The 23722-nt window shown below is 37.8% G+C and overlaps 1 protein-coding gene and 1 pseudogene across 4 annotated transcripts in view; both read right to left on the reverse strand.

The window, feature by feature from the left end:
* The window catches only part of MARCHF5 (membrane associated ring-CH-type finger 5), a 103941-nt gene that overhangs the window by 29097 nt on the left and 51122 nt on the right, over positions 1–23722 (reverse strand). For all 4 annotated transcript variants that reach the window (XR_013161624.1, XR_013161623.1, XR_013161622.1 and 1 more), the window contains exon 3: positions 17462–17592. Coding sequence is in view for 1 of the 4 variants with exons in the window: in XM_077125451.1 (XP_076981566.1) it covers positions 17462–17592 (131 nt within the window). In the remaining 3 variants the exon portion in view is untranslated. The remainder of the gene's footprint in view (positions 1–17461; positions 17593–23722) is intronic.
* Positions 7–17455, reverse strand: LOC143654001 (cofilin-1 pseudogene; annotated as a pseudogene).

Genomic DNA, 23722 nt, shown 5'->3' on the forward strand with positions numbered 1-23722 from the left:
CTGGGAATAAAAAAAAAGCATTTGCTAGAATCATTTCTTTATCTAACGAAGGTTGCGTGCTTCAAGCACATTTCATTTTGTAGAAAATGTTAAATTTCAAAAGAATGTAGGTTAAAAAAAAGTGTAAAAATAAGCTGGACAACTTCAGCCCTGAAGTATTTATAATAAATGTCTCTCATTGATGGGGGAAAAGAGCTCCCAAGTTATTTTCTACACAATGGAATAAAAAAGCTTTAAAAATGGCTGACCTACGATGGTTACCTTTCAATAGAGAAAGGGGAAAGGTGGTTCCTGTTTCCATTCCTCTTAACTGATTTTGTTAGATGAGGCCATAATTCTGGTTCCAATGTTTTCCTGCTCTTTCTTTAAACATAACCAGTCAAGGGTTAGCTTTTAAGAGATGGTCAGAGAACTTCTTTTCAGCTCTTTCTCCTCACTAAGTGGAGTACGTGAGATAGGTGTGACCATTCTGGCTGGCTAAGTGTTTGCTCTCAGACCCAACTCTACTAAAGAACCATTACAAGTTGTAGATTCTGGGGGTTGTAGTAGGAGGTCCAGAGTTTTGACTACAGGTTCCAAGCATTTTATCCAATTCAGGAACCCTAGGGTGCTCCAACTATGGGTTAATGAAGCTAACGCAATCCTTTTCCTTCACCTCCACCTGGAATAAGGCTTTCTCAGTTGTTTTAGATTCCAGAGGGTAAGATTGACACAACAAACTGGCATTTGTCCATCTCCATACTTTCTCTATTCTCCAAGTCCTTTTCACTTATTGATCAACCTTGGCCTCACACTTCTTTCAGCATTTCCATTCCCTCTGTTACTATGATCTTTTCACTTCTGAATAGATAATTTCTCTGGAAATTTTTTTGAAAGATAAATAATGACCTCCTTTTAGCCAAAACACTGCTTATAAATTGAAAATGTTTCTCTGAGGTATTTTTCTTGGCAGTTACAACATGGGAAGGAGATTATTTCAGAATCTTATACTTTTAGCTTATCCAAGCATTCTACAGTGAGGTGACAGTTTTTTTAATTGTTGACTTTTGTTGTTTTTAATTGAGGGTTCCCTACTACAAGTCTTGCTTCCACCTGAGTGGCAAGGACCAGGGGAAAGGGATAAGGAGACTAGTAGGCACAAGGAGGGATCTTCACAACATTCCATTCATACACAGAACAAAACAGAGTCAGTACTACAGTTAGAAGTTGGCAGCATGGGAAAGGGAGGGAACAGATGGTAAGTATGGGGTATCGTTTAAAAAAATTACAACCCCCCTCCAAAACTGGGGTGCCTTGGGGGGAAACTTGGTCTGCTTCCACTCAAGAGGAACCAGAAGATCAAAAGTAGTTTGGGGAGGGCAGAACCATCAGGGATGGAGGTAGAAGGAAGGTCTATGGGGTGGGGGTGGGGCTGTTTGGCAACTGGAGTGAAGGAATTGTTTTCCCCCTGCTGGGATCCCCACAGTCACTCCAGTCTGGCAGGAAGGGGGCAGCCTGTAATCCCCACAGCAGGTCTGGGCGGCCAGATGCTCCAGGCAGGGTGCTGGAAGGGCTCACAAGGGTTTGCCCTCCAGGGAGATAGATAATGGTGCTGCCACCCAACTTCTCTGCCAGGGTGTAACGATTCTTGACTTCTTTGCAGCAGTTTGCTTGTAATTCATGCTTGATCCCTGTTAGTTTCCTCTTGATGGTGTCCTTGGAGCTAGCATAGATCATTTTGCTCTTGAGGGGCACAAACTCAGGGGCCCAGAAAATAAACACAGGTCCTTCTTCTTGCATTCCTTGTTTCATAGGTCATGTTATAAAGGGAATAGTGGCAGTCCTTGTCCGGGAGCATCTTAATAAAGGTGGTGTAGGGGTCGTCGACAGTATGGCTCACAACACTACCGGGATTTCCTTGCCCTATTCCAGGATGATATTCTTTTTGTCCTCACTCAGGCAGAAAAACATAGCCTTCTTGTGCTTCTTCACTTCCTCTGGAGTTGATGACTTACACACTTGAATGTCACTCAACACCTTAATGACACCATCAGAGACAGTCACACCAGAGGCCATGTTTCTGGATGCATAAGGGATACAGCAAGGAGAGCCGGAGAAGATGAGAGCCGTCACAGCTGCTGCTGAGATCTGACTTGGTGTGACAGGGAGTAGGCTCCCTACTATACAGGTTTCTGTAGTTTTTCTGATCATATTTGAGAAAAAGGCCATGAAAGGATTGGAAGGGACCTTGTAGTATCTTGAGAGGGTAGAGAAAAAAGGAAGGAAGGGAAGAGAGAGGGAAAAAAAGAGGTAAGACTAAGTTGTCAGGGATGACATATACTCAGGAAAGAAAGCTCATGAAAAAGTAAATGGAATTTTTCCAAAAATGAGATGTGCTTTGTTTACAGCATAAGAGTTTTTAGTTGTAATGTGGGAGATAAGTAACAAGGTCAGGCCAAACTGAAATTCAAGGCAACAGACTTAAGCCAGATACAAATGTTTTATAAAAGTATGTGGGATGTAGTAATAGGGTGATATATGGGACTCCTGTATTTTATGCCTGATTGTTCTATAAACCTTTAACTTCCCTAATAAAGAGAAAAACAAAGTAAGTGATCAAGGGGGTGCTTTAAAAATTTCAGCTAGGGAAATTGTGTTTTACCTATAATGCTTTTCCAGAACACTCTATTTTTATATCATTTTACATTTTCAATAATAATAACAATAAAGTATTACCTAATTGTGATTGAAATATTCTCAAACTGTTAGCAAAATAAATTCAGAAATTTTAAGAGTTCCTTGATCAGATAATTTTTTTTTTGGTGGGGTGAGGTGTTTAAAAATATACATAACAGAGTGAATAGTCAAGTATGGAGTATATAGCAAGGAAAAGTTTGTTCCTCATGGGTGGCAGTAAAAATCTTACAACCAGATGTTCAAGGATGAGGAAATAAAAAGAAACAGGGCACAGAGTAAGGCAAAGGCCCCTTGTCCCACTTGTTACAGCTACAGTGGAGAAAGATGTCCTGTGTCTTGCAACTAAGAAGTAGGCTGAGGTTCAGCATTCATGTATGCATTTATTCATTCAACTGCGTATTCATTTTGTGTCAGACACAGGCCTAGGTGTTCAGGAATAAAACAGTAAGTTAAATGATGTCTTTTGGGGGTGAGAGACAACTAAATCAACCAAGTGTATAAAAATACATACTGCGAAGCAAAAAGGGTAGCATAGCTGGACAGCTTAACTGAATACTACAATACATGGAACTTTGAGTAGGGCATGAGATTTTGTAGGTTTGTCCAGAGTGATGCCCCAATAAATTCCAGAGTGATTTGAACAGTGAACAAAAAAGTATCTGCAAAGTCCCCTTGAGGGAATGGTGAAAAAAGGGGGAAATTAAACTTCCCCAAGTGGAGATTTCTTGATATCCTCACAAGCAGTGAGGACATTCAAAGCAATAGGCTGAGCCCCCAATCTTATGGTTTGTTCATAAGAAACAAACCTGAAAGACTTTCGGGCCAAGAAGGCAGCTTAATAATGTGCACGTTTTAGTTTGTCCTCCAGAACAACTACTAAATAACCAGAAACGGTACAGAACAGATCCCGGGGCCTTGTCAGTGACCGGACATACAACGTATGCCACTCTGGACCGGCTGCGAGCCCCCAAGAACTGTGAGTTTCCAAGCCACGGCGGCCGGCACCCTTCCCCCACAGGCTACTTACCAGCAGTAGGGGCTGAGCACAACCAAACGCCAATTGTGGAATTAATTAACAAATTCTGACTACCAAAAATAGAGCCCCAACTCAGGTCAACCTGGTTAAAGCGGAGGTCGCTCATTTTTGCCCTGGCACCAAGGAGGCAGGGCTGACAGAAAAAGAAAAAAAAAAGAAAGAGAGGTTTTTCTGACTGTGTTTCTACAAAGGCTTGACTGCCTTTGGATTCAGCGGCAGGACTTCTCAGGCTGCAACTGCCCCATGCATAGGCAGGAACAAGCTTCTGTGAGGGCTGGTCTAGAGCCTGTGCCTTCCCCAGGGAAAGAGTGAGCCCAACTCAGGTGGAATCCCTCCCTCAAAGAATCAGACACCAGGGCTTGGTAATTTGAAGCCATTAAAACCAGCCTACAACCTCACCTCTGTCTCCACCAGGTCCCCAGCAAGGAGAGACTGCCAAAGTTAAAGGTACCGCCTCATCTTATGCTGTTGGGACCTGCAGGCAGGCAAACACCACATACTTGGCAGGATAAGAAAAACAGAGCCCAGAGACTTCACAGGAAAGTCTTTGAACCTGTTGGGTCTCACCCTCAGGGAAGACCAACACAGGTGACTCTTCCATCCAGATAGGAGGCCAGTTTGGTATGGGAAAATCGGGCTGGGGTCTATAATATCGAAGCAGACCGCCCTAAGTGTGTGTGGGGGAAAAGTCACCATATAAGCAGGGCAAGAAACAAGAAAACAAGAACTGAAAAATTCTCCTCTGTTAAACAAAACCTAAGCTAGAGGTCCAAAAAAAGCTGAACTGAATGTCAAAGAACAGATAGACAACAAATTCATCCAGCAAGAAAACCCTAGGTAAAAGAAGTGAAAGCAATCTCCAGAATAAACTAGTTAAGGTAATTAAATGCGTACATGCCAGCAAAAAATAAATCACATTAGGAAAACTGAAGATATAGCCCAGTCAAAGAAACAAACAAACAATTCAAATGAGATACAGGAGCTGAAACAATTAATTCAGAATATACGAACAGACATGGAAAACCTCATCAAAAACCAAATCAATGAACTGAGGGAGAATATAAAGGCAAGGAATGAACAAACAGAAGAAAATGAAAGTCTGAAAAAACAAATCACAGAACTTATGGGAATGAAAGGCACGGTAGAAGAGATGAAAAAAACAATGGAAACCTACAATGGTAGATTTCAAGAGGCAGACGATAGGATTACTGAACTGGAGGATGGAACATCTGAAATCCAAAAAGAAACAGAAACTATAGGGAAAAAAATGGAAAAATATGAGCAGGGACTCAGGGAATTGAATGACAATATGAAGCGCAGGTCCCAGAAAGAGAAGAGAATGGAAAAGGAGAAGAAAAACTAATGGAGGAAATTATTACTGAAAATTTCCCAACTCTTATGAAAGACTTAAAATTACAGATCCAAGAAGTGCACCGTACCCCAAAAAGAATAGATCCAAATAGACGTACTCCAAGACATTTACTAGTCAGAATGTCAGAGGTCAAAGAGAAAGAATCTTGAAAGCAGCAAGAGAAAAGCCATCCATCACATACAAGGGAAGCCCAATAAGACTATGCATAGATTTCTCAGCAGAAACCATAGAAGCGAGAAGACAGTGGAATGATACATTTAAATTATTAAAAGAGAAAAACTGCCAACCAAGAATTCTATATCCAGCAAAACTGTCCTTCAAAAATTAGGGAGAAATTAAAACATTTTCAGTCAAAAAATCATGGAGAGAAGACTTCCGGAGAAGATGGCGGCTTAGTAAGATGCGCGGGTCTTAGTTCCTCCTCCAGAACAGCTACTAGGGGAGTAGAAACGATACAGAACAGCTCCGGGAGCCACAACAGAGATCAAGAAGACAGTGTACTCCATTCTGGAACGGCTGACTGGCTGGGAGAACCTGCTCCGGTGAGATCGCCGAGGGGCGTGGGCTTCCCCGGGCCGGGGAGGCAGGCGACCTGAGTCCCTCCCTCCCTCCTTCCCGGGCCGGCTGGGAGAATTGGACAGGCGGTCCCCTCAAGCCGCGGTGACTAACGCCCCGGCCCACGTGCAGCCCCCCGGACCAGCTGGGAGAATTGGATCGGAGATCCCCAGGCCGCGGAGAACGGTGACCGGGGTCCCTTCCAAACATGTGGCTTCCCGGTCCGGCTGGGAACGGTGCACTCCCCTAGGCCGCGGGGGCTGGCGCCCTTCCGCCACGCTTGGCGCCCCGGGCCAACTCGGAGATTCGGACGGGCGCTCTCCCGGGCTGTGGCGGCCAGCGACCCTCCCCGTGTTCGGATCCCCGGGCCGGCTGGGAGATTCGGATTGGCACTCTTCCAAGCCGCTTTGGCTGGTGAACCTCCCCCACGGCAAGAGTTTTCCAAAGTTAAAGGAGCCACAGCACCTTTTACTGGTGGGACCCGCAGACAGACGAGTGCCACCTACTGGGCAGGATAAGAAAAACAGAGCCCACAGATTTCACAGAAAAATCTTTTAACCTGCTGGGTCCCACAACTAGGGAAATCTGATTAAATACCCAGACACCAGCAGAAGATAATGGATCACGCTCGGAAAATTGAAGATATGGCCCAGTCAAAGGAACAAACCAATAGTTCAAATGAGATACAGGGGCTGAGACAACTAATGCTGAGTATACGAACAGAAATGGAAAGCCTCTTCAAAAACCAAATCAGTAAATTGAGGGAGGACATGAAGAAGACATGGGCTGAAGAAAAAGAAGAAATAGAAAAACTGAAAAAACAAATCAGAACTTATGGGAGTGAAGGACAAAGTAGAAAAGCTGGAAAAAACAATGGATACCTACAATGGTAGATTTAAAGTGACAGAAGCTAGAATTAGTGAATTGGAGGATAGAACATCTGAATTCCAAAAAGAAAGAGAAACTATAGAGAAAAGAATGGAAAAATTTGAACAGGGGATCAGGGAACTGAAGGACAATACGAAGCGCACAAATATATGTGTTGTGGGTGTCCCAGAAGGAGACGAGAAGGGAAAAGGAGGAGAAAAACTAATGGAAAAAATTATCACTGAAAATTTCCCAACTCTTATGAAAGACCTAAAATTACAGATCCAAGAAGTGCAGCGCACCCCAAAGAGAATACACCCAAATAGGCGTTCTCCAAGACACTTACTAGTTAGAATGTCAGAGGTCAAAGAGAAAGAGAGGATCTTGAAAGCAGCAAGAGAAAAACAATCCATCACATACAAGGGAAACCCAATAAGACTATGTGTAGATTTCTCAGCAGAAACCATGGAAGCTAGAAGACAGTGGGATGATATATTTAAATTACTAAAAGAGAAAAACTGAAAACCAAGACTTCTATATCCAGCAAAATTGTCCTTCAAAAATGAAGGAGAAATTAAAACATTTGCAGTCAAAAAGTCACTGAGAGAATGTGACCAAGAGACCAGCTCTGCAAGAAATACTAAAGGGAGCACTAGAGTCAGATATGAAGAGACAGAAGAGAGAGGTATGGAGAAGAGTGTAGAAAGAAGGAAAATCAGATATGATATATATAATACAAAAGGCAAAATGGTAGAGGAAAGTATTACCCAAACAGTAATAACACTAAATGTTAATGGACTGAATTCCCCAATCAAAAGGCATAGACTGGCAGAATGGATTAAAAAACAGGATCCTTCTATATGCTGTCTACAGGAAACACATCTTAGACCCAAAGATAAACACAGGTTGAAAGTGAACGGTTGGGAAAAGATACTTCATGCAAATAACAACCAGAAAAGAGCAGGAGTGGCTATACTAATATCCAACAAATTAGACTTCAAATGTAAAACAGTTAAAAGAGACAAAGAAGGACACTATCTACTAATAAAAGGAACAATTAAACAAGAAGACATAACAATCATAAATATTTATGCACCGAACCGGAAAGCCCCAAAATACGTGAGGAATACACTGCAAACACTGAAAAGGGAAATAGACACATATACCATAATAGTTGGAGACTTCAATTCACCACTCTCATCAATGGACAGAACATCTAAACAGAGGATCAATAAAGAAATAGAGAATTTGAATATTACTATAAATAAGCTAGACTTAACAGACATTTATAGGACATTACATCCCACAACAGCAGGATACACCTTTTTCTCAAGTGCTCATGGATCATTCTCAAAGACAGACCATATGCTGGGTCACAAAGCAAGTCTTAACAAATTTAAAAAGACTGAAATCATACACAACACTTTCTCGGATCATAAAGGAATGAAATTGGAAATCAATAATAGGTGGAGTGCCAGAAAATTCACAAATACGTCGAGGCTCAACAACACACTCTTAAACAACGAGTGGGTCAAGGAAGAAATTGCAAGAGAAATTAGTAAATATCTCAAGGCGAATGAAAACGAAAACACAACATATCAAAACCTATGGGACGCAGCAAAGGCAGTGCTAAGAGGGAAATTTATTGCCCTAAATACCTATATCAGAAAAGAAGAAAAGGCAAAAATTCAGGAATTAACTGTACACTTGGAAGAACTGGAGAAAGAACAGCAAACTAACCCCAAAGCAAGCAAAAGGAAAGAAATAACAAAGATTAGAGCAGAAATAAATGAAATTGAAAACATGAAAACAACAGAGAAAATCAATAAGACCAGAAGTTGGTTCTATGAGAAAATCAATAAGATTGATGGGCCCTTAGCAAGACTGACAAAAAGAAGAAGAGAGAGGATGCAAATAAATAAGATCAGAAATGGAAGAGGAGACATAACCACCGACCTCACAAAAATAAAGGAGGTAATAACAGGATACTATGAACAACTTTACGCTAATAAATACAACAATTTAGAGGAAATGGACGGGTTCCTGGAAAGACTTGAACAACCAACTTTGACTCAAGAAGAAATAAATGACCTCAACAAACCAATCACAAGTAAAGAAATTGAATCAGTCATTCAAAAGCTTCCCAAAAAGAAAAGTCCAGGACCAGACGGCTTCACATGTTCTACCAAACATTCCAGAAAGAATTAGTACCAACTCTCCTCAAACTCTTCAAAAAAATTGAAGTGGAGGGAAAGCTACCTAATTCATTCAATGAAGCCAACATCACCCTCATACCAAAACCAGGCAAAGATATTACAAAAAAAGAACACTACAGACCAATCTCTCTAATGAATATAGATGCAAAAATCCACAACAAAATTCTAGCAAATCGAATACAACACATTAAAAGAATTATACATCATGACCAAGTAGGATTCATCCCACGTATGCAAGGATGGTTCAACATAAGAAAATCAATTAATGTAATACACCATATCAACAAATCAAAGCAGAAAAATCACATGATCATCTCAATTGATGCAGAGAAGGCATTTGACAAGATTCAACATCCTTTCCTGTTGAAAACACTTCAAAAGATAGGAATACAAGGGAACTTCCTTAAAATGATAGAGGGAATATATGAAAAACCCACAGCTAATATCATCCTCAATGGGGAAAAATTGAAAAATTTCCCCCTAAGATCAGGAACAAGACAAGGATGTCCACTATCACCACTATTATTCAACATCGTGTTGGAGGTTCTAGCCAGAGCAATTAGACAAGAAAAAGAAATACAAGGTATCAAAATTGGAAAGGAAGAAGTAAAACTGTCACTGTTTGCAGACGATATGATATTATATGTTGAAAACCCGGAAAAATCCACAACGAAACTACTAGAGCTAATAAATGAGTACAGCAAAGTAGCAGGTTACAAGATCAACGTTCAAAATCTGTAGCATTTCTATACACTAGCAATGAACAAGCTGAGGGGGAAATCAAGAAACGAATCCCATTTACAATTGCAACTAAAAGAATAAAATACCTAGGAATAAATTTAACTAAAGAGACAAAAAACCTATATAAAGAAAACTACAAAAAACTGTTAAAAGAAATCACAGAAGACCTAAATAGATGGAAGGGCATACCGTGTTCATGGATTGGAAGACTAAATATAGTTAAGATGTCAATCCTACCTAAATTGATTTACAGATTCAACGCAATACCAATCAAAATCCCAACAACTTATTTTTCAGAAATAGAAAAACCAATAAGCAAATTTATCTGGAAGGGCAGGGTGCCCCCGAATTGCTAAAAGTATCTTGAGCAAAAATAACAAAGCTGGAGGTCTCATGCTGCCAGTCTTTAAGGCATATTATGAAGCCACAGTGGTCAAAACAGCATGGTATTGGTAGAAAGATAGATATATCGACCAATGGAATCGAATAGAGTGCGCAGATATAGACCCTCTCATCTATGGACATTTGATCTTTGACAAGGCAGTTAAGCCAACTCACCTGGGACAGAACAGTCTCTTCAATAAATGGTGCCTAGAGAACTGGATATCCATATGCAAAAGAATGAAAGAGGACCCTTATCTCACACCCTATACAAAAGTTAACTCAAAATGGATCAAAGATCTAAACATTAGGTCTAAGACCATAAAACAGTTAGAGGAAAATGTTGGGAGATATCTTATGAAACTTACAATTGCAGGCGGTTTTATGAACCTTAAACCTAAAGTTAAGAGCACTGAAGAAGGAAATAAATAAATGGGAGCTCCTCAAAATTAAACACTTTTGTGCATCAAAGAACTTCATCAAGAAAGTAAAAAGACAGCCTACACAATGGGAGACAATATTTGGAAACGATATATCAGATAAAGGTCTAGTATCCAGAATTTATAAAGAGATTGTTCATCTCAACAACAAAAAGACAGCCCACCCAATTACAAAATGGGAAAAAGACTTGAACAGACACCTCTCAGAAGAGGAAATACAAATGGCCAAAAGGCACATGAAGAGATGCTCAATGTCCCTGGCCATTAGAGAAATGCAAATCAAAACCACAATGAGATATCATCTCACACCCACCAGAATGGCCATTATCAACAAAACAGAAAATGACAAGTGCTGGAGAGGATGCGGAGAAAGAGGCACATTTATCCACTGTTGGTGGGAATGTCAAATGGTGCAACCACTGTGGAAGGCAGTTTGGCGGTTCCTCAAAAAGCTGAATATAGAATTGCCATACGACCCAGCAATACCATTGCTAGGTATCTACTCAAAGGACTTAAGGGCAAAGACACAAACGGACATTTGCACACCAATGTTTATAGCAGCGTTATTTACAATTGCAAAGAGATGGAAACAGCCAAAATGTCCATCAACAGACGAGTGGCTAAACAAACTGTGGTATATACATACGATGGAATATTATGCAGCTTTAAGACAGGATAAAGTTATGAAGCATGTAATAACATGGATGGACCTAGAGAACATTATGCTGAGTGAGTCTAGCCAAAAACTTAAGGACAAATACTGTATGGTCCCACTGATGTGAACCGACATTCAAGAATAAACTTGGAATATGTCATTGGTAACAGAGTCCAGCAGGAGTTAGAAACAGGGTAAGATAATGGGTAATTGGAGCTGAAGGGATACAGACTGGGCAACAGGACTAGATACAAAAACTCAAAAATGGACAGTACAATAATACCTAATTGTAATGTAATCATGTTAAAACACTGAATGAAGCTGCATCTCAGTTATAGGTTTTTTTTTCTGTCTGTCTTTCTTTTTCTTTTTCCTTTTCTATTTTTTTTTCTTTTTACTATTATTATTATTTTTATTTTTTTCCCTATATTAACATTCTATATCTTTTTCTGTTGTTTTGTTAGTTCTTTTCCTAAATCGATGCAAATGTACTAAGAAATGATGATCATGCATCTATGTGATGATGTTAAGAATTACTGATTGAATATGTAGAATGGAATGATTTCTAAATGTTGTGTTAATTTCTTTTTTTTTCTTTAATTAATAATAAAAAAAAAAATCACGGAGAGAATATGTGACCAAGAGACCAGCTCTGCAAGAAATACTAAAGGGAGCACTAGAGACAGATATGAAAAGACAGAAGAGAGAGGTGTGGAGCAGAGTGTAGAAAGGAAGACTATGAGTAAAGGTAAAAAGAAGGAAAATTAGATATGACATATAAAATCCAAAAGGCAAAATGGAAGAAGATAGTACTACCCGTGCAATAATAACACTAAATGGTAATGGATTAAACTCCCCAATCAAAAGACATAGACTGGCAGAATGGATTAAAAAACAAGACCCATCTATACGATATCTCTACTCAAAGGACATGAGGAGAAGGACACAAATGGACATTTGCACACCAATGTTTACAGCAGCATTACTTACAATTACTAAGAGATGGAAACAGCCAAAATGTCCATCAACAGACAGGTGGTTAAACAAACTGTGGCATATATATATATGATGGAATATTATGCAGCTGTAAGACAGAATAAAGTTATGAAGTATGTAATAACATGGATGGACCTTAAGGATATCATGCTGAGTGAGATTAGCCAAAAACAAAAGGACAAGTACTGTATGGTCTCACTAATATGCATTGATATTAGTGAATAAACTTGGAATATTTCAGTGGTAACAGAGCCCATCAGGAGATAGAAATAGGGTAAGATATTGGATAACTGGAGCTGAAGGGATACAGATTGTGCAACAGGGCTGAATATAAAAACTCAGAAATGGGCAGCACAGGACTACCTAACTGTAATACAATTATGTTAAAACACTGAATGAAGCTGAATTTGAGAATGAAAGAGTGAGGAGGGCTGGGGGCATAAATGAAATCACAAAGAAAGATAGACAATAAAGATTGAGATGGTATAATCTAGGAATGCCTAGAGTGTATAATGATAGTGACTAAATGTACAATTTTTTAAAATGTTTTTGCATGAGAAAGAACAAAGGAATGTCATTATTGCAGGGTACTGAAAATAGATGGTAATTAATATTTTAAAATTTCAACTTGTGTGTGAGACTAAAGCAAAAAATGTTTACTTGGTACAAAATTTATATTTTGACAAGTGCATCTCCTAATATAACTTATATAGATAGTTGGTTGAACAACGTAAGTACATGGAAGCTTGGGTAGGACATGAGATTTTGTTGGTCTGTTCACAGTGATGCTCCAATAAATCCCAGAGTGATTTCATCAGTGAGTGGGAAAGTATTGTGAGTGGAAAAGTATCAGTGAGTGGTAAAGTTCCCTTTGGGGAATGGTGAGAACGGGGGAAAATTCAGCCTCCCCAAGTTGAATTCTTGATAGTCTCACAAGCAGTGTGGACAACCAAAGCTATAGGCTGAGCCCTCAGTCTTGGGTTTTGTTCATATGAAACTTAACCCCAGAAAGGATAGGTCAAGCCTTCTTAAAATTAGGCCTAAGAGTCACCCCCCAAGAGAACCTCTTTTGTTGCTCTGATGTAGCCTCTCTCTCCAGTCAACACAAGCAAGCTCACCACCCTCCCCATCTATGTGGGACATGACTCCCAGGGGTGTGGACCTTCCTGGCAATGTGGGACAGAAATCCTAGAATGAGCCAAGACTCAGCATCAAGGGATTGAGAAAAACCCTAGAATGAGCTGAGACCCAGCATCAAGGGATTGAGAAAACCTTCTCGACCAAAAGGGGGAAGAGTGAAATGAGACAAAGTGTCAATGGCTGAGAGATTCCAAACAGAGTGGAGAGGTTGTCCTGGAAGTTGTTCTTACGCATTAAGTAGATATCACCTTGTTAATCAAAATGTAATGGAGAGGCTGGAGGGAACTGCCTGAAAATGTCAGCAGTTGACAATTGATGATGATTGTAAAATGATATAGCTTTCACAGTGTGAATGTATGACTGTGAAAACCTTGTGTCTGATGCCCCCTTTATCTACTTTGCCAACAGACGAGTAGAACATACGGAATAAAAATAAATAATAGGGGGAACAAATGTTAAAATGAATTTAATTTGAAATGCTAGTGATCAATGAAAGGGAGGGGCAAGGGGTATGGTATATATAGTTTTTTTTTTTCTGTTGTCTTTTTATTTCTTTTTGTTAAGAATGTTTGTGTTTCTTTCTTGTAATTTTTTTTAATTCAAAAAGGTTTAGAAAAAGAGCTTAAGTTTTTCAGCGTAATAACTTAAAGCTATATCATCATCAAACCCAGCTAGGCTTGTAGTATCACTGCTAGGGAAAGGCTAAGAGTATAAATAAACATCTGCTCTTTTTAAGCACTGACTATTACAATAATGCTTTTAGTATATGTGCTGCTGAAGAGAGCACAGAATACCACTTTTAAATGGGAAGATGGAATAGTGATGAACTAACAAGGTTTCTTAGTCCGAATTAACGGTAATTAAGTAAAGTATAATTAAGAATGGACAATGCATGTGGGGGCTGTTTTTACATTAGAGTCAAAAGTGGGAACAAGGTTAAATATTAAGATTCCACTGTTCCAGGCTAAAATGTTTCATCTGCCTCTGGAATGAGGATTCACTTAAGGATCCCAGATTAGGGACAGCAGCCTAACGATTCTTTGAAGCTATATGACATTTTTTCTAACCCCCAAAAATGATGCTTGGTCCATGGAGAGGGAAGGAGAATAAATGGGGGAAAAGAATGGTGTTTCTCTTTCCTTATCCTTATTTACTTGAGCTCCAGGGTAGTTAGAGAACAGAAGAAAAAAGAAACAGTGTACATACTCTATTAAAAACGTTCAGGCAGGCAAAAGTCACCTGTTACTCTTAAATCACCCAAAAGTACCTATCTATTTCACAGCTAACCTCTCTCAATTCTGAGTTAAAAATAAAAAGTCTTCTCAAGTGAGAGTATATATGAAGGTGATTTCCAAATGGTAACAAACAATACATTTGTATTAGTATAATTTTAGGTTTTCTTCTTTATCGTCAGCATTAAACAATATGTTCATTCTTGTCTTCTTGTGTCATTTCCTATTCTCTATAAACCCAAATTCATTATCTCATTGAAGGGTCAGCTCAAAACCACTTTTCTCATAATTTCAAATGATCTTTCACTTTGCCTGAAACTTTTTGAATGAATCGTACCAGTATCGTTCAAAATGCCCAAAACAGCTAGTAGCATTTTTTGGAAGGTAAACTTTCAGTTGTTAAAGTGACTATTACTTATCTTTTTCTTCTTCTTCTTCTTCTCTCTCTCTTAAGATTAAGCCAGCCTAGAGCCCCCAGTCTTGGGGTTTGTTCATATGAAACTTAACCCCACAAAGGATAGGTCAAGACTACTTAAAATTTAGGCCTAAGAGTCACCCCCAAGAGAGCTTCTTTTGTTGCTCAGATGTGGCCCCTCTCTCCAGCCAACACAACGAGCAGTCTCACCACCCTACCCCTCTCTACGTGGGACATGATTCCCAGGGGTGTGGACCTTCCTGGCAACGTGGGACAGAGATCTTGGAATGAACGGAGACTCAGCATCAAGGGACTGAGAAAACCCCTAGAATGAGCTGAGCCTTAGCATCAAGGGATTGAGAAAACCTTTTCCACCAAAAGGAGGAAGAGGGAAATGAGACAAAGTGTCAATGGCTGAGAGATTCCAGAGTCGAGAGGTTATCTGGGAGGTTACTCTTATGCATCAAGTAGATATCATCTTGTTATTCAAGATGTTATGGAGAGGCTGGAGGGAACTACCTGAAAATATAGAACTGTGTTCCAGTAGCCATGTTTCTTGAGGATGACTGAATAATGACATAGCTGTCACAATGTGATGGTGTGATTGTGAAAACCTTGTGTCTGAGGCTCCTTTTATCTACCTTGTCAACAAAGGAGTAGAACATATGGAATAAAAATAAATAATAGGAGGAACAAATGCTAAAATAAATTTAGTTTAAATGCTAGTGATCAATGACAGCAAGGGGTAAGGGGTATGGTATGTATAACTTTTTTTTCTCTGTTATCGTTTTATTTCTTTTTCTGTTATCTTATTTCTTTTCCTAAATTGATGTAAATGTTCTAAGAAATGATGAATATGCAACTAAGTGATGGTATTGTGAATTACTGATTATGTATGTTGTTTTATTTTATTTCTTTAATTAATAAATACATTTAAAAAAAGATTAAGCCAGCCTAAACACCTTTGCTCAAAAAGGGCCATTTCACTTACAGTCCATTAGGTATTAAGAGAAATTACTCCACCTTATAGGGTTCTCAGTTTCCTCATCTGAAACCCACATTCCTGAAACAAACAAACAAAAACCCCAACTCAAACATCTATATAATGTATCTGAACATTAAATAATGTACACTATCTTCTGCTCTCAGTCTCATGTCTTTGTCAGTTTTTGTGAACTGTGCTGAAATTTTCTGAGGTAATGATGTACTGATACTCATTACTGGAATTTAACAAATTATTGAAGAGAATATAGTCAATTAAATAAATCTGTTCCTATCTCATGGAAATTATCACATTAAAAATTTTTTTTAAATCAGTATTTATGAAAGCCTTTTATGTGTTAGTTTGTGTAGATGCTGTAACAGGGAATACAGAAGTATAAGACAGATTTTGTTTTCAAAAAAGCAAACTAAGGCCCTACTACAGGTAATCTACATAAGAAATGTCACTTGGTCAGCACAAGGTTAGCTGTCATCTGAGGAATAAAAACATCATGAATGCAGAGGAAGAAAAACCACAGTGGGTAAAAGCTGCTTGGTAAATTTCAGGACGGAAAAGTAGATGAAATAAGCCTGGAAGAAGATTTAGATTTGGTTAAGTAGATAGGTGACAGGGCAGTATTAGGTGGAGAGTGTGACATAAACCAAAGGGGGTGAAAAACTAGATAATATAAAGACGGGGTTGGAGGAGATAGCCAATAGGCCTCAAAAAAACAGAAGCAAAGGAAATGCTTCAAGCCAGCATTTAAAAATCTTTATTCAGTACACTCAGACAAATTATGCTTTACTATTTGTGATTCATTCTAGTGACTATATTCATATTTTTGTGGTGTTACAACATTTTTTGAAGAAATAAAGTCCTCACAACATCCTGTCTTAACTTGACTATTAATGGGGCAACTATAAAGGCTACTCACTATAAAATCTGGCATAGATACTAGGTTACTTGCAATTTTTAAAATATTAGATAAATCCTTTCACACCTTTTTCTTCCATTTATACTCTAATTTATATTAAAGAAAAGCAAAGTATTATCACCTATGAATGTATGTGTGCTAACTACTAGAAAGCACTTAACCAAATTAGGTGCTGCTCTTAAAAATCACTACCTATGGCAGTAGAGACAGGGAGAAAGGTGGGAGTAAGGTATTACATAGAAGTGTCAAGGGTGTGGGACGAAATCTTAAAACTTAGGTCTCTCTAATCTTCACAAACAATTATTTTTTGTAGAACTGTTTATAATAGCAAAAGACTGGAAACAACTAATTGTCCACCAACAAGAGACAGTAAATAAATTTTTCTATTTCCAAACAGAATGCTATACAGTTGCAAAAAAGAATGAGAATGCTTCCTAAGGTCTCATATGAAAAGATCTCCAAGATTCACTATTTGTGAAAAAAGAGAGATACAGCTATAATATATTTTTGGGGGAGTTAGAAAAAAAAAGTTGAGGAATAACATTTATTTTTGCTTGCATAAAGAAAGTCTGGAAGAAAACATGAAACTAACAATAGCAGTTACATGGGGAAGTGAGGGGGGATCTAGGTAAATTAAGGACATGAGTGAGAGAAACACTTTTCAATGGCTAAATTTTTATATACTTTTTTATTTTTAAGCCACGAGAGTGCAGGTGACTATTCAAAAATAGGTAATAAATAAATTAAAAAACTCCTAACAAAAATATATTTAATATATCTTCACATCAAAAGTATTATCACTGAATATAGTAAAATGGTGAACCTGCATCACTGTCACTGCTCCATAAGTCACAGCTGTCCAATAGATAGAGCCAACCATTATTCCTGCTGCAGCAAAAGGGCAGGCTTTTGAGATCAGTCTATCTGCAAGATCCAAGACGTAAACAACTGGACCTATAATACAAAGAAAAGAAGTTTCAACACAAAATGGATTTTTAGAAATGAATTCTTCATTATTTTCCATAGATCTAAAATACTTTATGAAGTCAGATGTTCTGATGCTTTAGAAATAACTGTTATATGATTGGAACCCAGATTTGAAAAGATTTAGAATTTCTCAGTCATTTGCATGAAAAGTTAATTTTACTTCCTAAATTCTAGAAAATGGACCCTTTAAAACTTGATCTCTATCACTGAACCTAAGATTAAAACTCAAGTAAAGCTGCTTCTTATAAAGGAAATAGTCCTTTCACCTCCATCTCTTAATCACACTGGCTACTGCATAGTGAAATAGCTATTTCAGTTTCACTCTTCCCAAACACAATTAGATTCTCTAGCACTTGGTAAGAATATCACTTCTCTGATTTACTCACTCCCTTGGTGTAATATAGAAGGGTAACTAAAGCTATTTTCTTGTAGTTATACAAAAGCAATTATCTTCTTTTAATATTCAATATGCTATATTTTAGCTGAAATTTATTCAATTGCACTTGTTTTTATTATCATGACGCCAGTTTTTATGGCATTCTAATAGCTGTTTGTGTCAGTTACATGTTTACCATCATGTGCTTACTCTGAAATTTGATTACTACTTTTCTGTAGAAGTTATATGGAATAGCTACATTTGAAGGTATTGACTATCAAGCCCAGTATAATTTAGCCCCAGAATTTTCCAGAATAATGTAAGAATCTCAGGCCTGTTTAAGCAATCCCCAAAGAATTGAATATCTAAATTTAACCAAAGGAGCATGAAACCTCTTTATTTACAGTAATCATCATATTAGTTGAGTACCCTTTTTGGGACATTTACTTAGACTATATAAGACTTGTTACCTACCTTCTGGGGACCTACAATCTTAAAGGAGGATGCTCTACACAAAAACAATTTATTTTCACTGTACAAAAAAATTAACATATCAATATGATAATAAAATAATTAAATGTTTAAGAATAAGGAATCCTCTATGGAGCCCTGTTCAAGACTCCCCCTAAGAGTAGAGCCACTCATGTCACTAGTCACTATATAGAGACCACAAAGTGAAACAGAAAGAACTTTAGGACACATGTCAAGGACCCACGATTTAAATGCAGAATATTTACTTCAATAAGAATATTTACTTCTTATTGTTAATCTCCAACTTGCGTATCATTAACAACTACGATATGGTATCTTTGGGACTAAAGAGATAAAGTAAACCTAGTTCAGTGCATACTGATTCTATACCCTCTAATAAAAACAGTTAGCATTTCCTGAATGTCTCTGCATGATACCCAGTGCTATGCCAGAGGCATTACATGCAAATCATTATTAACCTCATAATATAGGGCTTAATCCTCAAAACACCAATTTGCTATGTTAAATTTATAACGAGGCACAATAAAAGTTATTTTACTGAGTCACCAAAGATCACTTAAAATGCTGGCACTAAAAACTAGACCGTAGGAATAAAAGTCTCAGCACTTTAACTTTTATATTCTCTGTAATAATTTCTTAATCAGAAAAGTGAACATCTACAGACTCCTTCCAGCACATGGACCCACCAACCAATATCTCACCTATCTGAATAGCTTCACTTGTACACTACTATCCCATCCTCTCGCCGAGGAGTGAGCAATATAATTCCTAAAATAACCATTGTCACTTTTATTCACCATGAGCACAGACAATTTACAGATATCTGAATCACTTTTCCTTGGAAAAGTGCAGAAGACTCTATCACAACGAGCTCAATTTTCTTCCTAAATCACTGGGTGGATAAGGGCCACAAACAAAAAATCAAAAACAAAACAAAAAACAATCCCAAATTCCTAAAATCCCCATACTTTGTTTCAGAAATATTCTATTCATCCCTCAGGTCATATGCAAAAGATGTGCCAGATTAAATTAAGCCACTGGTTTCATCCCCCCCGCCCCCATGGGCAGGTACCAGGAAACGAACCCAGGTCTCTGCCATGGCAGGCAAGAACTCTCCCACTGTGCCACCATCGCCCACCCTGGTTTCATTTTATAGTCCCTAATTCTAGTTTCTGTGACAAAATTCTGTCTAGGATATTGTAGTAAGTTTACTTTGCCTAAACCTCTCAAGGCTCTCCCAGATAAATTAGTTCAAAATTATTTTAATATTTTTTTTTTTTTTAATTAACGGAAAAAAAAAAAAGAAATTAACACAACATTTAGAAATCATACCATTCTACATATGCACTCAGTAATTCTTAACATCATCACATAGATGCATGATCATTGTTTCTTAGTACATTTGCATCGGTTTAGAGGAACTAGCAACACAACAGAAAAAGATATAAAATGTTAATATAAAGAAAAGAAATAAAAGTAGTAGTAATAGTAAAAAACAACAACAACAAACAAACCAACAAGCAAACAAAAACAAAAAAAACCCTATAGCTCAGATGCAGCTTCATTCAGTATTTTAACATGATTACTTTACAATTAGGTATTATTGTGCTGTCCATTTTTGAGTTTTTGTATCTAGTCCTGTTGCACAGTCTGTATCCCTTCAGCTTCAATTACCCATTGTCTTACCCTGTTTCTAACTCCTGCTGAACTCTGTTACCAATGACATATTTCAAGTTTATTCTCGAATGTCCGTTCACATCAGTGGGACCATACAGTATTTGTCCTTTAGTTTTTGGCTGGATTCACTCAGCATAATATTCTCTAGGTCCATCCATGTTATTACATGGTTCATAAGTTTATCTTGTCTTAAAGCTGCATAATATTCCATCGTATGTATATACCACAGTTTGTTTAGCCACTCTTCTGTTGATGGAGATTTTGGCTGTTTCCATCTCTTTGCAATTGTAAATAACGCTGCTATAAACATTGGTGTGCAAATGTCCGTTTGTGTCTTTGCCCTTAAGTCCTTTGAGTAGATACCTAGCAATGGTATTGCTGGGTCGTATGGCAATTCTATATTCAGCTTTTTGAGGAACCGCCAAACTGCCTTCCACAGTGGTTGCACCCTTTGACATTCCCACCAACAGTGGATAAGTGTGCCTCTTTCTCCGCATCCTCTCCAGCACTTGTCATTTTCTGTTTTGTTGATAATGGCCATTCTGGTGGGTGTGAGATGATATCTCATTGTGGTTTTGATTTGCATTTCTCTAATGGCCAGGGACATTGAGCATCTCTTCATGTGCCTCTTGGCCATCCGTATTTCTTCTTCTGGTAGGTGTCTGTTTAAGTCTTTTTCCCATTTTGTAATTGGGTTGGCTGAGGCGGAAATCAAGAAACGAATCCCATTTACAATCGCAACTAAAAGAATAAAATACCTAGGAATAAATTTAACCAAAGAGACAAAAAACCTATATAAAGAAAACTACAAAAAACTGTTAAAAGAAATCACAGAAGACCTAAATAGATGGAAGGGCATACCGTGTTCATGGATTGGAAGACTAAATATAGTTAAGATGTCAATCCTACCTAAATTGATTTACAGATTCAATGCAATACCAATCAAAATCCCAACAACTTATTTTTCAGAAATAGAAAAACCAATAAGCAAATTTATCTGGAAGGGCAGGGTGCCCCGAATTGCTAAAAACATCTTGAGGAAAAAAAACGAAGCTGGAGGTCTCGCGCTGCCTGACTTTAAGGCATACTATGAAGCCACAGTGGTCAAAACAGCATGGTATTGGCATAAAGATAGATATATCGACCAATGGAATCGAATAGAGTGCTCAGATATAGACCCTCTCATCTATGGACATTTGATCAATTATTTTAATATTTAAAAGAAAGGATTAATGCCTACTGGTAAATATACCTAGTGGTAGTATCAGAATAATAAATTGTCACCAAGGGGAAGTATTTTTGAGAGCTAAACATTATCTAAGCAAGCTATTTTACTATCTGGTGAATAAAAACATTCACTGAAATTCTTTGGAAGATAGTCCCAAATCATTGTCTTTCTAGTAGGAACTTAATACGTTAACTATTCCATGACTTGGGGTCATAATCTTCAGAGAACAGCAATAGTCATCAGTTCTTCTTACAGTTAGATCACAGAATGAAGAGTCATGGGAAGTGCAAAAAGGCAAGACCCTAGTCCTTGAAAACCTCAACTCTAATGGAAAGGAAGAAGTATGAATAAATGCATCTCACAAGCTAAATATTTAAATACATAAAAAGGTTTCAATTTTTAAAAAGGTTTTCTTGAATTTTTAATGTCTAAATAGGCCTTACCACTTATGTTTTCAATAGCACTATATTTTACACAATGGATAGCAACTAAAGAAGCTTTGTGTAAATGTTAAGTTTTGAAAATCCAATAATTTAAAGGGCATGAGGGAAGCTTGCAATTAAAAGACAATCTACTGTGAATTCTCTGTATGTTAGAAAAGCTTTTGTAAAGAGAAAAATTATACCCCAATATATTCAGTAAATTCAAAATTTTACCTTTCAGATTTGAGGAACATCAAAAAGTGAGTGGAGAATTACTGAGGAAACGCTTAAGTCCATGGCTATCGATTACTAAGGAGGTAATCAATTGTGTCTGGCAGGCACTGTAAAAGTAAATGCACTGGAGTTGTGATTCAAATTCAACATTATATATGCATGGCTGTTAAAAGGCACAGCTTGGAAGATCAGATATTAATGTCGGAAGGGATCACTGTTCACAATAATACCCAGGACACTCATAGTCTTTCTCTGGGTTATAAAGTATCCTCAGAAATATATATGACCAAAATCAGAAATTAGAATTCAGATTACCAAAGGCTGGGTGGGATGGGAAGAGGAAGTTAATGCCTAACTGGTATGGAGTTTCTGTTTAGGTTGAATGAAAAGTTATAGTAATGGTGGTGCAACATTGTGAATGTATTTCACACTACTGAATTGTATAATTGAAAGTGGATAAATTGGGAAATTTTAGGTTGCATGTATGTTAGCAGAAAACAAAAAAATTGAAAAATCCAAAAATATCTATGACCAATTCTTGAGAAACATAATTTCTATACATTTTCAGAGTGCTAAAGTTCTTAACACAGAATACAATTTTATCAGCATACGGATGCCTCAGAAGATAACCTTGTATAAATTCCTGAGAAGACAATAGTTCTCATGAACCCCATTCATGGGTTTCTATTAAGTGGCTAATGGTTTACAGGAGATCTAACAAGCCAAACAGATTGCCTGCAGAACCTACAAGAGTTTCCAGTTTTTTTTTTTTATTTGATTTTTGCTTTGCATTAAACTGGTTTTGATCTACACCAAACTCAAAGGTCAATCTGGTAAGCTAAAACACCAAGCCCTCACTTTCACATTCAGAACACATCCAGAACTGAAGATTCTTGGGGCTATCAAGAGTCCAACAGTATAGTTCTGAAATTCTCTCCTTCGTATTGTACTCCATTTCTGGAACATCTTGTCCCTATCTTTAACTGTATGAAAACACACCTTTTCAATGAAAACTATCCTAACTTGACAGAGGCTGACTAATTCCTCTATCCCATCCTGTCTGAACAATCATGTCCCATGACTCTCCCTTAACACACTACCCCACAAAACGCACTTACCCCTTTGCTTGTGAATAATGTTAGTACTTTATGTTCTTGTTCAATGTTTGTTCAGTTGTCTCAATATCCTTTATGTCTGTCCATGTCAGCATCATCTTAGATTGAAAACTCCCAGGGGACAGGGGCCATGTCTGTTTAACTCGTTTTGTACAGTGCCTAGGATAGAACCATGTACAGATAGGTGCTTAAAAAAATGCTTTTTAATGATGATTGACATCAGTCTCAGGGACCCTCTAGGCCACTGCTATCTCAGCACATGGTACTTGGCGGTATGTCACAGGAAACTCTGGCCTATTCCACAGGACACTGAAATGTTGTGGCACAGGGCCTACTTGTAGCACTGTGTAGCAGGTATTTTACTCAACCTGTTGCTAAAATGTACTTTCATTTTTTTAAAAAAGAAAGTATTAATTATATTGCCCAAATTCAACAAGTACGGATTTTACTGAAGACATGAGTAACACCACAACAATGAACCCAAGAGTTAAAGTAAGTGGGATCTCGAATGGGAGAGCAAAGAATTCTAACTTTTTCTCTATAATTCATTACT

The sequence above is a fragment of the Tamandua tetradactyla genome, chromosome 13 (assembly GCF_023851605.1).
Source record: "Tamandua tetradactyla isolate mTamTet1 chromosome 13, mTamTet1.pri, whole genome shotgun sequence".
Lineage (NCBI taxonomy): Eukaryota > Metazoa > Chordata > Mammalia > Pilosa > Myrmecophagidae > Tamandua > Tamandua tetradactyla.